We start from the raw sequence: 15,843 nt of genomic DNA, 5'->3' as shown, positions 1-15,843 counted from the left end.
CAAAAGAACAAGGGAAGAGATTTTGTCATCACTGTCCTGCTGGAAACCAGAGCCCCATCGTTTGGTGCGGCACAAATTCTACCATCTTTACCCTTCCAAAGTAGGGGTCACAACTGCGACAATAGGAATGAGGGGTAGGGCGCTGTAAATGATCCATTTTATTGGTTCGATGTGCATAAAACGAAAATTGAATAAATGAAATTTTTATGAAAAAATTAGTTAAATTAATCGAATAAATAAAAATTGAACTGATTGAAAACTGAATTAGTTTGATTAATTATCTTAACAGTCAAAATTTTAAATTCTGATTGTTTGATTGATTAGAGGGGGGGAAATTTTGTCATGGAATATTGAATCAAACAATAATATTAGAAAAGACTGTTTGCTGAATTGATTGAATTACATTAATTGAACTCAATTCGGTTCAAAAAAACTCAATTGATTTTGCTCAACCCTAAGAAGAAGGTATCGGTATTATTTGTTTGATGTTGATATTTTTTATTAAACAGAAAATATTACTAGATCTGTCAAATTCTGGATGTTTGTATTTTGTTTCTTTATAGAGATTAGAGAGTTTGAATTTCTTACTGTCTTGGTTTTTCAATTAATTTTTCCAATGAACAAGTTTAATTAATTATTTTTCATTTATTTACTTAAAATTGCCACATCATCTATTTTTGTCTATGCAAGCATTGCCGTGTCATCAAAATTTGCCCACAGGTATGGCAACACAATTGAATTAACTGAGCTTTTAATTATGTCAACATTATGAATCCAAATTTCACTTGTTTAGAAAAATAACAAGTTGAAAAGTTAATTAACTCAAATAAAAGAATAAAAGCTTAAATCGAAATGTTGGTATAATTCGAAGTCCTTTTACAGAATTGTGCCCTTTTCCGCCAACCTTGAAGGAGAGTCTCATTGCGAGAGGCCCAGTGAAATAATGAATGTACTGGCGCAGTCATCCATTTATAGAAATCCAGCTCGGGTTGAACAAACAAAAGATATCGCATTGCACCCATTTTTTTCTTCACTATAAGTACCACTTCTATCCACATAAGTTTTTGGTAAACCCAAATTGCTAATGACTAGAAATAAAGGAACAGTGTTCGCAAAAGAAAAAAAAAAGCTGAAATACAATAAAAGAAATGTTATATCTTGGATTTATCTAATTTCACATCCAAAAATCAACTTATTAATCTTATATAATTACAGGCAAAAGATAAATCTATGAATACTCTCTTTATTAGAATTTAAGATTTTAACTTAAAAATTTTAAATTCAAATTTTAAGAAAAAATAGAATTATAAGATAGAAAGTAACATTTCCCATAATATAATTTAATATCACATCACTCGTACCAAAAGTAGTTATGTTAATCTACATATGTTTTATGATTTAATTTGTGTACTCAAAATTTCATGATTTTGAGTTTCGTCTAAATTAAAATTTTCCTTTGACTAATTTTGTTTGTCCAAACATGACATAATTGAAACCCAGCTCCAACGCTGGAAAAAGAACTTTAAAAGAAAAAAAAAAGTTAAAAGTATCTGTGTAATCAAGTTGTAAGTATACTAAAAAATCAATACATATACACCCCTAACAATATGGCTAACAAATAACCTCATGGCATGGGGCAGCACAGCATAAATATCACCCAATAAAAACAAAGAATTAATATACTCAAATAAAATAATTACATAATAATCTACAAAAATAAGAAGCTAAATCCGACGGTCAAGAAAACGCCAAGGCCCCACCGTGAACCCAAGTAACGGGCTTCACCATCGCTAGTTTCCCTCTCCTGAGTAGTCGAAGTAGTCGCCGAACCATTAAAGTTAGGATTACTACCGTACAACGACTGAATCCCATCTATATCATCATTCGCCAGCTCCACTTTCCTTGTTCTTGAAGAGATCGTTGGGAACATAATCGCATCTTCAACCGACGAATGTCCCAGCCCCAACAAATGCCCGATCTCGTGAACAGCCACGGACTCCAGATCCACCGCCGACGACAGCGAAGACGTCGTGACATCGCCCGACACTACCCAGTTTTCCGCCGCGTCCAAATGGAACCTTCCGTTTGTCGGAGAAAACGCGTGAGCCAAAGTTCCTAGAACCCCGTCGAAGGGCTCCCCATCTCCGTGATCTCCGCTGTAAAAAGCAATTTTAATGTCGGCGGAGAAGAATGAATCCGTTTGCGTGAAGGTCAACGGCGTAACGGCAGACCATTTCTCGAAGGCGCGTGTGAACACGGCCTTTACCTCGTCTGATAATTCGTTTGCGGGTAAGAACCCGTATGTCAAGTCCCGCCTATTGGCAGGCCAAAATGGTCTTCCCGGGAAGAAAGCATAATGAGCCGTCGTACGGAAGTGTCCAGTGGTGTGAAACGACGACGATTTGCCGGAGTTCATGGAACTCGTCCCATTGACTATATCGGCGTTACCGCACCTCGGTCGTACGATCTGTTGAAGAGTCTGATCATCCAGTTGACCGGTAACGTTAAGGTTGAAATTCTGTTGGTATATTTTCAAGGCTTTTTCCAGCTCGTCATTGAAATCGTCGCTAAAATTTGTCGGAGAGTTGGGGATATAACCGAAGTTGTTAAAGTACTGTTTGAGCTTGGACAAGCCGTCTCTCTTTTCGCCCGACTGGCAACCGGCGAATTTCTTGAAGGCATCCCAAGGGGCGAGTGAGGTGGCGTTAGGAAGTGGCCATGGCGGAATAGCTGTTATATTTGGAAAGAATCTAGCTGAAACTGAAGCGAATGATGAGAGCGAAACCAAAATGGTAATCACAAAAACTTGATGCTTCATCTCTTTTTCCTTGCTTTCGCTCTTTCTGGACGTTGAAAAAAATGGAAACGAAGGAAAGCTTTATGGGGGATGGTAGATAATGAGAGAACAAACAAGTCTAAACGTTCTTTTTCTTGTTTCTGGAAGTTGAAGCCGGCTGCTTTGATTTGTTGGGGTTTTTTATTTTTCTAGTGTGTACCTATGTATTCGACGTAACCACATATTTGCATTGAAATCTTCCGTCAAAGGATGAAGAAGATAATATTATAGTGGGGTTGAACGGGTTCAGGGTATCAGAAATTATGAATTGAAACGGTTGCGTTTTCTAGGAATGTTCCAAGTGCTGATGTTTACTGCTTCTAATTAAAAAATGGAATTATTTTGACAGGAACAAAGGTCAAAATTGGGGGTTAGGCGAATAGGATCGCTGTGCTCCCTTTGCTGGAAAAGTCGTTGAGGCTTCCATTGTGTGACACGTGGAATAACGACGTAGGTTGAAGTTAGGCCGTTTGTGGATCCTCACCTCAATTTTGACGCGGTAATGGAAAGAAGGGGAAAGTCAAGCAATGATTCATGTTTTCAAATTGGAGTTAAAAAATAGGAACACAATAAATAAATAGCGAGACCTCTTTGTTTCGTACACGTATTTTTAAGTTGATGTGTCCTTTTTCTTTGGCCATATAAATTGATTTTTGTGGATGATAGGATAATGAATGAATTTGTCTATTTATATTTCCTTTAAGACTCATGTCATTTGCAGGTTCAAATGTTACCTTACATAACTTTTTGGTTGTTCTTTATTTACTTAACCAATAAAAGCACCACAACATAGATCTGGAACTGCTACAATTTTGCTGGGGTCTTTTTTTTAATCTACGTTTTGAAGAAATTATCAGACAGACGCTATGTTGTCCCACTCCCACCCCTTTCCACTCTTTCCTTAATGGGAATATTAAAGATATATACTAATCAAATAATCAATTATTAGGAACATGTTATACCTTATGATGGACATGACACAATCTGTTTTATGTGCAAGAGTGATATCTCACAATTTTTTTTTTGGTAAATTTCATTTACATCTTATGTAGTTTCAAGTTTTCAATTTTTTCACCTAATATTCTGTAATTTATTTTTTTAACTAACATAATGTGATTAAGTTTTGTTCTCAAGAGGTTACTTTGTTAATTTCATCTAATAAAAACATAAAATTATTAAATTACTCTAAATCAAAAAATAAGTGAGGGGCGAGACTTGGAAAAGGAAAAAAAAGGAGAAGAGAAGAACATGAAGAAGAAGAAAAGGTGTAAAGAGAAAATTATATTATATTTTTTATCAAATGCCACGTATCACTTAAGGGTAGAGATTGACATGTGGTTTGATAAATCCATGCCATGTTTAAAAGAAATAATTAAAAAATCTAAAAAATTTACATAAACACCACATCAACCTATTTTTTTTTTTCAAACAGAATAGAATCCATTAATTAAAAGAAACAAAGATGAACAAGTTAATATCTTCGTGTTCATAACAGTCACATCCTGCAGCGTGCAGTAGACCCAAAAGATCTGTAGAAAAGAAAAATTCTAAGTCTCCCATCACAACTTGTACATCCCCAAAACAACCCGGAGATTTGCACGACCTCCATCTATCCGCATCAACCTATTTAACAGCAAAATTCTAATGGTGTTAACTATTGGATCGAAATTAACAGATTTTTGAATTACTGAAACTTAATTTATATAAATTATAGTGGAGAGATTATATCTAATATTTTCGTATGATAGAAGGATTAAATTCAGAATTGGACTAAATTAATAAATTAATATTATTATCAAAGAGTCATTTAACAACCCTTTAAATACATAAACTTGTATCTTCATTACCAAAATAATATAGGAATGAAATTTTTTTGGTACAAATATAAGAAGTTGAGTTGTTATCTTTCCGGTCCATTAACTTGCTCATGCCTTTTTTTTGTTTTTGAAATTTTGCCTTCACAAAATACATATAAAAGAACTTTATACCTATGTATCACTCTCCTAGTTTAATTCTCTCTCTATTGTTTTATAAATTCTAACTTTTAACATAAAAATTTTTATTTTCTTTATTTTAATGCACACACATGTATGAATTTGCAATTAATGACATCTTAAAGCTGGAAACAGGAGTGAGATATACCCAATTCAACACCTTTAGAAATAAAAATCATATGTTTCTTCTAGCATGAGTTTTTAAGTCCTTTTCGTTATTTCTTAATGGTTATTATAGGAAAACATGCACAGTTTTCTCGTGAGTTCAGATTCTTGAATATGTTCTGCACTTGTCATTTTTGATGGAACTTGTGCATCAGAAAAAATTTTGTTTTTAAAGATGATGATGAATCAGAATTGACAAGATTGAGCAGTGTTATAGTCATTTAGAGCTTTCAAACAAATTCCTTAAGGTAGCTTAGTTAACTCAGTCAGTTAAGCGGCAAAGAATAAAGAATCAAATCATCCAAAGGGATCACTAGCAGACGCCTGTGGCATCAGAAAACGGCCTTTTGCCATGTTAAGGATCTGGCCTCCCATAAATTCTTTTTTAAAGCAAAGTTTGCCTCCATGCAAGGAGAAATGAGTCAAACCTTTTCTGGTTAAGTCTGAGTTAGTCAATCATAAACCCCACCAGATTAGTCGCGTATCAAAATAACAATCTTCGCATTTGTTAATTAAGTTCCAATAGCATGCATTAACATTAATTATCATCTTTTATATATTTAATGTGTATTTGGAAGTATTAGTTGTATAGTGGCTAATTAACTTATGTGGAGCACAAAAGCTAAGCGATATTACTTTAAAATTTCGCTAAATGGTTTGACATTTGAAATGGAATAATTCCCATAATTTTATATGGAATAAAAGTGTTTTATATGAATTTTGATATGCCAAATTTAATATAAATTTAAAAAGGATATATAAAATAAAAAAATAATCCCAGCATAATAAGTTTCAACTCTTCAAATATAATATAAATATATAAATTTAACTACTTAAAAATATGTAATATATACATATAAAGAATATAAAAATTAAATAATAAAAATATAAAGGGGGTGAAATATGATAACTACATAACATAAGCATCTTATTTTGTTTATCCAATAATAATAATAATAATGATAATAATAATAATAATAATAATAATAAGATCATTTTTATTTTGTTTCTACTTTCAATAAAAATTTATTTGATTCAAAATAAATTGATGTAAAATCATGAATCTTTAAATGGAATAAACTCATAAGTACTTTGGGAAAGTTGGGATGCAATAACTAGTTTTCTTGATCACACACCCAAATAAATAAAAATCCTAATCCTTCTTACGTCGATAAACTTAAAAAAAAGATTTAAAAAAGAAAAGAAAAGAGAATTATTAGTAAAATATCAATTCGCTTGGCCTGTTCTTAGGAACGCAGTCGATCCACGCTAAGGATTTTAATCACAACCACGTTTCATTTCTTCCTTATGCACGTTTCCGCCGCCACCCTAGACTCTGCTGTGGCCAAAAGCAGCCTTCGCAATAAATTAATCAGCCTTTTCTGTTTTTAATTTTAGCTGAAAGGACTACATTACCACTTTAACAATAGGCTACCATTGCCTATCGAAGCTTCCATTGAATTGCTTGTCCTAGCTAGAATAGTACTAACCTTAATCTAGTCAGACTTAAACCTAACTGAGCTTATAAAATTATGTGCTTAAATATTGAATTATTGTAATTCATTTATGAATACATTTTCATATTTGAAATGACATTTAAGGTAAATGAAATATATTAATGAATTCTTTTGTAATATAACATGCATCCATATATTTTCTTATATTTGTGGAATTAATTTCTTTGTTCTTGTGGAAAGAAAATTATCCAATAATAAATCTATATGTGAAACTAACGTAATTTCTCAGCTTTTTTTTTTCGCAGATTAAAAATGTTCTGATATAGTAAAAGTTAAAGTGATTTTGTAAGATACTATACTATTATTATATAAAACTAAAAATGAACCCGCACGATGCTGCTGGTTTATTTTTCTAAATTAAATTTTGTACATTTTTTTTATTAATTTTTATATTTTATTGAATATTAATACACATCGACATAAATATAATCAATTTTGTCAATTGTACGCATTGGAGAAATTAAAAAAGTATTATAAAAATGATTTGGAAGCGCCTTTCAATAAAATAATGCATAACTCGAGTGTTGAAGCATTTTTCAATTAATTTTATCAAAAATCAAATTAATATTAACATTTTAAATCTTGAAATTAAATATTAATTAACACTTTTTATTTAAATAATCAATAATGTGATTATATTATGAATTACATTTTACAATTATATCATAAAATAATTTTTTTCAATTAACAAAAATATAGTTTTTAATTTAATAATACTTTTATTTGAGTATTTTATACGTCATTTCAATGGAACTAAAATATCTCATAACAATTTAACAATAAAAAACAAAAAATAAATTTTATATATGGTGATTTGGATAATGATAACAAAATTTTATATATAATTTTTAAAATTTATAAAAAGGAATCGAACTGTGCTCACCTACCATGACAATTCAATTAAAAAGGCATAACTAGGTGGAAGTTGAGTTTTAACCTGACTCTCTCTTTTATTACCAACACCTCTTCCCAACTTAATGCTTATTTGGTCTGATTTTTTTTAGCTTATTTATCTTTTAAAAGTAAAAATCAAACCAAACATAAATTTTGAAAAACTCTTAAAAGAATAATTTTCTTTTAAAAAAATAAATTTTTGAAAAAAAGAGCTTAAGGACACAGGAGCTTAAGGACATAGGAGCTTTTCCTTCTCTTCTTTTAAAAATATAAGAGAATTTTAATTTTTGTTCTAAAAATATCCTCATNCCTCTATCTTTAACCCTTTCTTCAAAACCTTCCTCCGCAATCCACTTCTCTAATCCTTCTGATTTTTTGCCTCCTCTTATAACCCATATAAATGCCTGGTTTGACGCTTCCAGGCCTAAACCAAGCTCCACGAGTTGCCAAGTTGTGAGGCCAGATATGCTACCAAGACAGGCATAAATTACTGAGCCAGGTTTCTTTGAGTCAAGCCAGGGCTTCAAGCACTGGTTGTCATCTATTGAGGCCTTTTGACCTCTCTCGGCTTTGTCTGAATTCAACTTGTTGCAAGCTGAAAGCGGGCCAATACACCAAACGTTGTCTCCTTTAACTGATTTATATTCTTTGACATATTCACTCTCTAGTTCTTCAAAAGTATTGACCACAATTCCGTCAGCTATTAGCTCAACTGCTCTAATGTTACTACGCATATTTGTCAAATCATTTGAGCCAGGATTGAGATTTTCAGGCAACTTAGCTTTTGTTAATTCTATTCGATGAGGCAAGCCAGGTACCAAAAAGGACTCAAACTTAGACATAGTTTCATGCACCTTAGAAACCTCTAAATTATGAGTACAGGAGAAAGAAAAGCAACCCATTCCATCAAAGAAAATCCTTGGAACATTAAACTTGAGAGCAGTGTCAACTGTCCAAGGTAGATTCTTACCGGATATTATGCAGCTAGGCCGGGGTTGTAATTCATTGAAGAGTTGCTCAAATGGTTGCTGTAGCATGCTAGCAGCCTTGAAAAAGTTCTTGATCAAGTCACGGGAAGGAAGCTGGTCCATGTTTTCACACCCCTCTGGCAAGCCAAGCGGATCTGATGGAAATTGGAGTTGGAGAAGTCGAATGTGGAGACCAGACTCAACAGCACGTTCAATGGTGGACTTGAATCTTATGGTATTAAGGGGTGTGGTAACAATCGAAACAATCACGCCATGTTCTGCCAACAGTCTTGCCATGTCTGTCATCGGTAAAAGGTGGCCAGGGGACATTAAGGGTATCAAAACAAAATGAAGCTGATCTAACTTTGAAGCCATGGTGAAATTGGGGTAGTGGAGAAACTGATGATGCTAGTCTTCAATCTGAAATATATAGATTGTCGCTTTCTGACTTGATCAGCTTGGTCGGGGCTTCAGTCAATTTTTTTATGGCTGCAGGCTTCTTCTGCCATTGCATAAAAATAAATTATTTGTACAGCATATGACCTATATATTTTTAATTGTAACTCTTTCATCAACTAGCTACTTTGATAAAACCCACGCGCATACACATACATATTCATATATGAACACTTGAAAGTAGTAATGGGAACATCAGAATTTAAGGCTATGTTTGATGGGAATGAAAAATAGGAAAGGGCGAAAAATTTTCTTTCCAATGACAAGGCTGCAACCATAAGAAGGCAAATAAATGGAGCAACATAACCAATTAAATTAAAAATGAAAATCCGTCCTTTCACTTTTCCTTCTTACCAGTACCAGTAACGTTATAATATTCAACAGCAAGCTTGGCATGTGTGGCAGGACAGGTGGGCGGCAAGCATGAGCAAATGTTTCTATAGTGCTGAAGTTTCTTAGCCAATTGCAATTTCAAAATAGGACTATGGGAGGCAATGGCCGCTGTCAAACCACAAAAAGAAAAAATGCACTAAAACTATTGGAAGCTGATGATCATGGGGTCTCATATATTCTATATATATGACGACGCATACTGTGCCAGTGCTTATATTGCTTAATTGCTCTATAAATATTATGTCAGGTCAATAATTAATATATTGCCATAATTTATATATAGCCATATTTTCCTCTTTACTTTTTTCTTAAATACAAGTGTTTTTCTCGCTTCCTTTTTACGTTTTCCTTTTTTCTCAAGAAAAACATTTATTACACCATTAATGAAAGTCCGTTAGAAAAAACCAATACTCTCGATGGTCACATATGGGCATTTCAGTAATTATCACTTATTATTCATAATTGTTACTCATCATTTGCATTAAAGCTTGCTCATGAGTAACTAATTTTTTTTTTTTTTGCTCTATATATAAAACTTTGACAATTCATTTAGGGATAAAAAAAAAAAGATTTCCTTGGCAAAGGCAAATAGACTCACATTTAACTCTCTATCTCTCCAACTATTCTTTCTCAAATTCTCTTCTACTTAACCATTCTCTGCGTTGTTCTCCACCTTGCTCTACTACTTATCTACTCCCTTCCATTCTCTCCACCTTATTTTATTACTTACATATTTTTTTACACTTTGATAGCGTTTGGTATAAGGGAAGAAAGAGCACATTCCTTACAATATGTCTAATTGAATTGCATAGTAGTGTTTATTTTACAATAAACCACTGTAATGTAATATTACAATGCAATAACATTACAGCCAATAGATATAATATGATTGCAGTCCAAAGCAATGAAATCATATTGCATTACACTCTGTGATGTTTTTAAAGATATTTTTACCCTTCAACTTTGTTACTTTGTTAAAAATATTTTGCAATGTTATAATTTATTTTTTTATATAAATTTCGAAGGATGTCTCTTTATTACTCTCAATAGCAATGGTGACTATCAATAAAATTTATATTGTCTTTTAAAAGAAAAAATTAAATTAAAATATATAATATAGGAAATTATATTAAGCAATGAAAATAGAATATATAAGATTATAATAAGACATGAAAATAAAATATGACATTAAAATATATTTAATAGATGATATTTATAAAAATTAATAATAAAAAATACAAGTATATTAAACTTGCATTTTAATAAATATGGGTAATTTTAGAAAATTAACATTACATTCCCAACAAATTACTTGTAAACTAAATACTGCAATGTTATTTTTCCTGCATTTTAATCATTATTTTGCTTGTATACCAAACATTGTAATATTATTTTCCATGCAATCACATTGCTTGCAATCATATTACTTGCAATAACATTACCTGCAATTACATTACCTGTAATCACATTGCATTGTTAAGTACTAAACGTCACCTAAGGTTTAGCTGAGGCTATGAGAGGAGTGAGAGTTAGGTTTGAAACTAAAATCTAATGTAAGTTAAAGTTCAATATACCCTCTCTCCCTCCCTCTCTTTCTCACTTCTGAAGAGCTTGGGGCACCAGAGAGTTATAGAACAGTGTTCAAGTAACTTTCATATTAAAGGTACGGAGTATGGCATATCCAAGTTTTTGGTTTTAAAATGGTGTTCTTTTTCCACAATAAAGAGAAATAAAATTAATGAAGTAAAGTGGTTTTTCCCTTTCAATTAAATCATGTGTTACCGGGCATATGAATCATATGGTGCATCTTTGTTGTGTTGAAAATTTCATATTTTTTATCTTTAAGCATTTGGTTCAATAATAAATGTATGCATCTTTTCTTCGAGAAATTCTCTTTTAACTGTATAAGAAAAATAGAAAATTCCAAATTTTTAGAGTCTGTTTGCTTTGTTTTCAAGACTTATATTTGTTTGGAGGATGGAAAATTTATTCTACACGTAAAACATTTTATGGGCCAACTTGAAAAATACTCATTGGCCACGTAAAATATTTACACCCTTGAGAGGCGTAAGACATTTTTCGGAGAACTGGAAAAACACTTTTATACTAAACTTAATAGTATAGGTTTGATGACTATTAACATTTAATTTAAAATATTAAAAAATTAAAAATATATTAATATTTAATGAAATTTTTTTAAACTTAAAATATCAATATTTAAATTATTCTATACTATTAAAATATTAAAAATAAATTTTTTAATGAAATCATTCAATGCAATTAAAATTTTTATTTATAAATTGAATAAATCTTACTAATAATTATAATAAAAAATATTTCAAAGATCATCATTTAATGAGTACACATTTATAAATATAAATTTTGGATGTTACGCAATTGATAAATATTGATCTGTTTATAGTGTCATGGTAAAAAAAAAAAATGATGAAATGGAAAATTTTTTGAAAATTAAAGTTTACTTTCATCATAGATATATGGTTAAATGCTTTAAACAATATTATTATTTATTTTGTCCATTTTCATTTCCGTTCTTAAGTTTAATTCGAAATTAGTGAGAATCAAATGGCAACTGTGGCGTCCCCCTTGGGGCCCGCTCCAAGGTATTGTTACGCGTGGTCGAATCATCACATTCCCAGTCCGTTGTAGCGGCCCTCCGATCTTGGGATTTGAACCCACGCCTTTTGTTTCCCCCCGAAGGGAACACTTTTAACCATTCTAGCTGACCACGCGTAACAATACCTTAGAGTGGGCCCCGAGGGGGATGCCACAGCATCGTTGCTTTAAATCAACTCCTTGTCACTGCGTGTGGTGCTGAGAACTTATCGCCCTTGACGTGAAAATTTGGAGTCGCCACTAATCTTTTTTATGAGGTACGATTGGCCACCTATTAGATTCGTTCTATTATAATAATTATAATAAAAAATATTTCAAAGATCATTACTTAATGAATACACATTTATAAATATAAATTTTGGATGTTTTACATAATTGATAAATATTGATATGTTTATAGTGTTATGGTAAAAAAATGATGAAAAGGAAAATTTTTTGAAAATTAAAATTTACTTTCATTATAGATATGTGGTTGAATGCTTCAAAAAATATTATTATTTATTTTGTCCATTTTAATTTCCATTTTTAATTTTGATTTGAAATTAGTGAGAATCAAATGGCACCATTGTTTTTAATCAACTCTTTGTCACTATGCGCGAGTCCGAGAACTCGTCTGCCTTGACATGAAAACTTGGAGTCGCTATCAATCTTTTTTATAAGGTACGATTGGCTACCTATTAGTTTCGTTCTATTCAACGATGTCCTAAATTGATTTTAGATTCGTTTAAAGAACAAAAACCTGATTTGCTATTTTTAGAGTTGGATTCGAGAGTATGGTTGTGCACGAGGAAGATTAGCACTCTCATGACGCTTGTTCCATGAACGGTATCATTTAATCATATATTATCTTATTTTAACCTTAACTTTTAATTTTATTCTTATGTTCCCTTAATCATTATTCATTATTTTGTTATTGATTTTACATGTCTTTTCTTTCCTTATCCTTATTTCTTTCTCTAATTATTTTTATTATTTATTTATTTTATTCATTATTATCATTATTTATTATATTTTTTCAATGTGTGAATGAAATATTCTTCTCGGAGAAATTTTCTAAGACTATCCTAACTCTTTGGTGAAGTCTAAGAATTTCTTGTCACCTAGGGAATTTTTTGAGAAAACTTGTCCCTACAAGCTTCTCAAGAAGATCCCATCGTCAAAAATTATCACTCATGAATCTATTGGTCCCGTTAATATGTGCTAGATGGGGGGTGAATAGCACAATTTGGCTCTTGACAAGATGAAGAACTAATTTCCAAAACGAGGAAAGTAAAAACAGAGTAGACAATGAACAACAATTTATAGTGGTTCAGTCCAAGACCTACATCCACTACCTTGATTATCCAACCAAGGATTTTCCCAACAATTCACTAAGAATCTGGTAAAATTCACAAGCTTCCACCAAGCTTTTATAATGACTTTTTGCAGTGTCACGACTCGGCACTCCCTTCGAGCCCGTGACAACAGTTGCGATGTCTCGATTGACATTACTTACTCGGAATGCCAACCGAAACCTCGCAAGGCTTTCGCATTAGTTTTACTTCTCCCTTGTGAGAAGCAGTTATTAAATATCATGTTTTAAAGGAATATAGACTAATTTCAAATAAAAAACAACCAAAAAGTAATTTCTACTACATAGGGGTATTTTGGTCATTTTACCCAAAAATTTTGAAACCTGGTAAAAATATGATACACGAGTAATAAACATCCATTTCATGTCTAAAAATAAGTTTCGTTGTCTAATTCATCGATTTAAAATGAAGTTATAGCTATTCAAATTAAATAAAAATATTTCATAAAATATTCCATTTTCTTATAAAACAATATCTATAGAACTTTGAGTAAATAATATTTGTAGTGTAAAAGCAAAATAAATTCATACATACAGTGGCACACGTAGCCAAGTATATAAAATATTCTACAATGACATGTGGGTCCCAAAATAACCAAAATAAACACAACTGTAAACCTCCGATTTCTAAGGGTGCGAATCTAACAGCAAACCCTCGACAAAATGGGCGGTCTACATATTTCCCTGAGCCTGAAATGTGTGAAAGGAGGGTGGTGAGTTTTTATAAACCCAATGAGTAAGCAAAGTTCTTCTACAACATCTAAAACTGAGTAAATGAAGACAATTTAAAATATCTCATCATAATATGATTCATAACATCAAATCTCTTTTCATTTCATATAAATCAATTTCATTTCGTAAAAATCAACAAGGCTTATGATTCTCGTAAAAACTTGGCTCGTGCCAAGATTTACACTCGATGACACCTTGCACCGGGGCATCCAATCAAGTCTACCAAGGTTGTTAAAATAACATATGAGTATAAAACTTATTCTTTTACATTTAAAAGCACAACCGTTCCTTGGCGTTGGCCGAGTTTCACCCTCACATGGCGGTTCGGTGTGAAGTGAACTCTAACGTTACCTTAGGAGATACCCTCCACGCCTCTCGTACCAAGGTAAAATATAACGGGGTTTACTATGCCCCTCTCATAGGCTGGTCCATGGAAACTCGCCCACTGCAGTAAGCTAATCAGATAACCCACCAATTCAATCAAATTTTCGACAATATGACATGGCTAATATAATATTACCAGCCTGTCAAGGTAAAGCAAAACAATTCATATATTCCACACAAACACAAATCCAGCCATGCTTGTCATCACATTGTCATAAGCCATCAATTCAAACCATATGTCAAACACGAGTATATAACACACGTATACAGTCTTCACTTACTCAATTTCCAAAACTAGTATTCAATTTCAAAACAAGTTATAAATCTCATTTCGTTTAATCAACACTTCAATTGTAAAACATAATAGTTTGCAATTTAAATTCATTTTTCTTTAAAACATAAAAATGAGTATAAACTATTTTAGATAGTTAAGATGAAAGTCTGATTACTCACAGTAGCAGGAGTATGGAACACTCCTATTCTTGGTCCTCGAGCACAATATCTTTACCCTTATCAAATGGCTCACCACCTATACATAATAAACGACACATAATTCAATATATTTGTGCCAAACTGTTATAAAACTATTTCAGGCTCTATATGAATGCATGACATTGAATGAGAATTGTCCAAATAATCAGTTAAAGACGGTGTTCTACATAGGTTCAATTGTGATCAGAATGAATTTGTATTCGACCAAATTCGAACTATACACCATTGATTTAACCAAAACATTCAATTCAACTTCAAATATATTCATTACACTTCCAATATTCCAAATTCACCAAAGTATCTCAATAAGCTTGATTATAACTTAATTCATTGTAACCGAAATTCATTCCGATTCTAGACTAACTTGCTAATCAGTGTCAACACAGTCCAATAAATCCATTTATATCATTAAGAATCAAATCCAAGTCCATTTACTATGATTTTCTCATTATTGTTCAAATCGTTTACTAAAGGAACCATATGTCTCCATAACCGTTTTCAATATCCAGCACCACAATTCATCAAATATGAGCTAAATAACATGAGATATAACAAGATCCATCATCAATATGTCCTTTAGTAAATTCGGCCAAGGAGGATTGTTGAAGAGTATGTAATTTTCTTGCTTGTTTTTCATGCCAAACATCATCAAACAACTAAAAACACTAAGATATCATGAAATCTAGCCAAATTCATCACCAAAACTTCTCTCTCTAGGTTTGGCCAGCAAAGGTTCCCTCTTAAAAACTTGAATTTCAACCATGAAAAATGAAAAAGAATGCATGGGAAAGGTAGATCACAAGCTAAAATTAAAAAATCTTACATTTACTTGCTTGATTCCTTGAAATCCAACAATTTCTCTTGAATTTTTCCTTCCTAGGGTTTGTTCTTCTCTTTTTCTCTTTGTTCCCTTGCTTGGCCGGCCATATGAGTGAATTGGGAAAGGTTTATGTTGGTTTATAAAGAAAATTATAAAAGTATTAAAGCTTGACACTTGTCACCACTTGATTGGTCCATGGGTAAACTT

General features: G+C 32.0%; 2 protein-coding genes and 1 long non-coding RNA gene across 3 annotated transcripts; all 3 read right to left on the bottom strand.

The window, feature by feature from the left end:
- LOC18609360 (metalloendoproteinase 2-MMP) lies at positions 1,541 to 3,148 on the bottom strand. Its single transcript, XM_007044429.2, has one exon. The coding sequence runs from the start codon at positions 2,816 to 2,818 to the stop codon at positions 1,709 to 1,711; it is 1,110 nt and encodes a 369-aa protein (XP_007044491.2). The 5' UTR covers positions 2,819 to 3,148; the 3' UTR covers positions 1,541 to 1,708.
- Positions 7,709 to 8,963, bottom strand: LOC18598078 (UDP-glycosyltransferase 73C3; the record flags this gene model as incomplete). Its single annotated transcript, XM_007027443.2, has 1 exon — positions 7,709 to 8,963. A coding segment is annotated over exon 1 (1,041 nt), but the record flags the coding sequence as incomplete, so codon positions are not given.
- Positions 14,359 to 15,666, bottom strand: LOC108660737. Its single transcript, XR_001926409.1, has 3 exons — positions 15,640 to 15,666; positions 14,774 to 14,853; positions 14,359 to 14,395 (listed from the first exon to the last, which is right to left on the bottom strand). It is a non-coding gene; the product is annotated as an uncharacterized LOC108660737 (long non-coding RNA).

Source organism: Theobroma cacao, chromosome 2 (genome assembly GCF_000208745.1).
Source record: "Theobroma cacao cultivar B97-61/B2 chromosome 2, Criollo_cocoa_genome_V2, whole genome shotgun sequence".
Classification (NCBI taxonomy): domain Eukaryota; kingdom Viridiplantae; phylum Streptophyta; class Magnoliopsida; order Malvales; family Malvaceae; genus Theobroma; species Theobroma cacao.
Note: the sequence above shows the minus strand (reverse complement) of the source record. Positions and strands in the feature narration are given on the sequence as shown.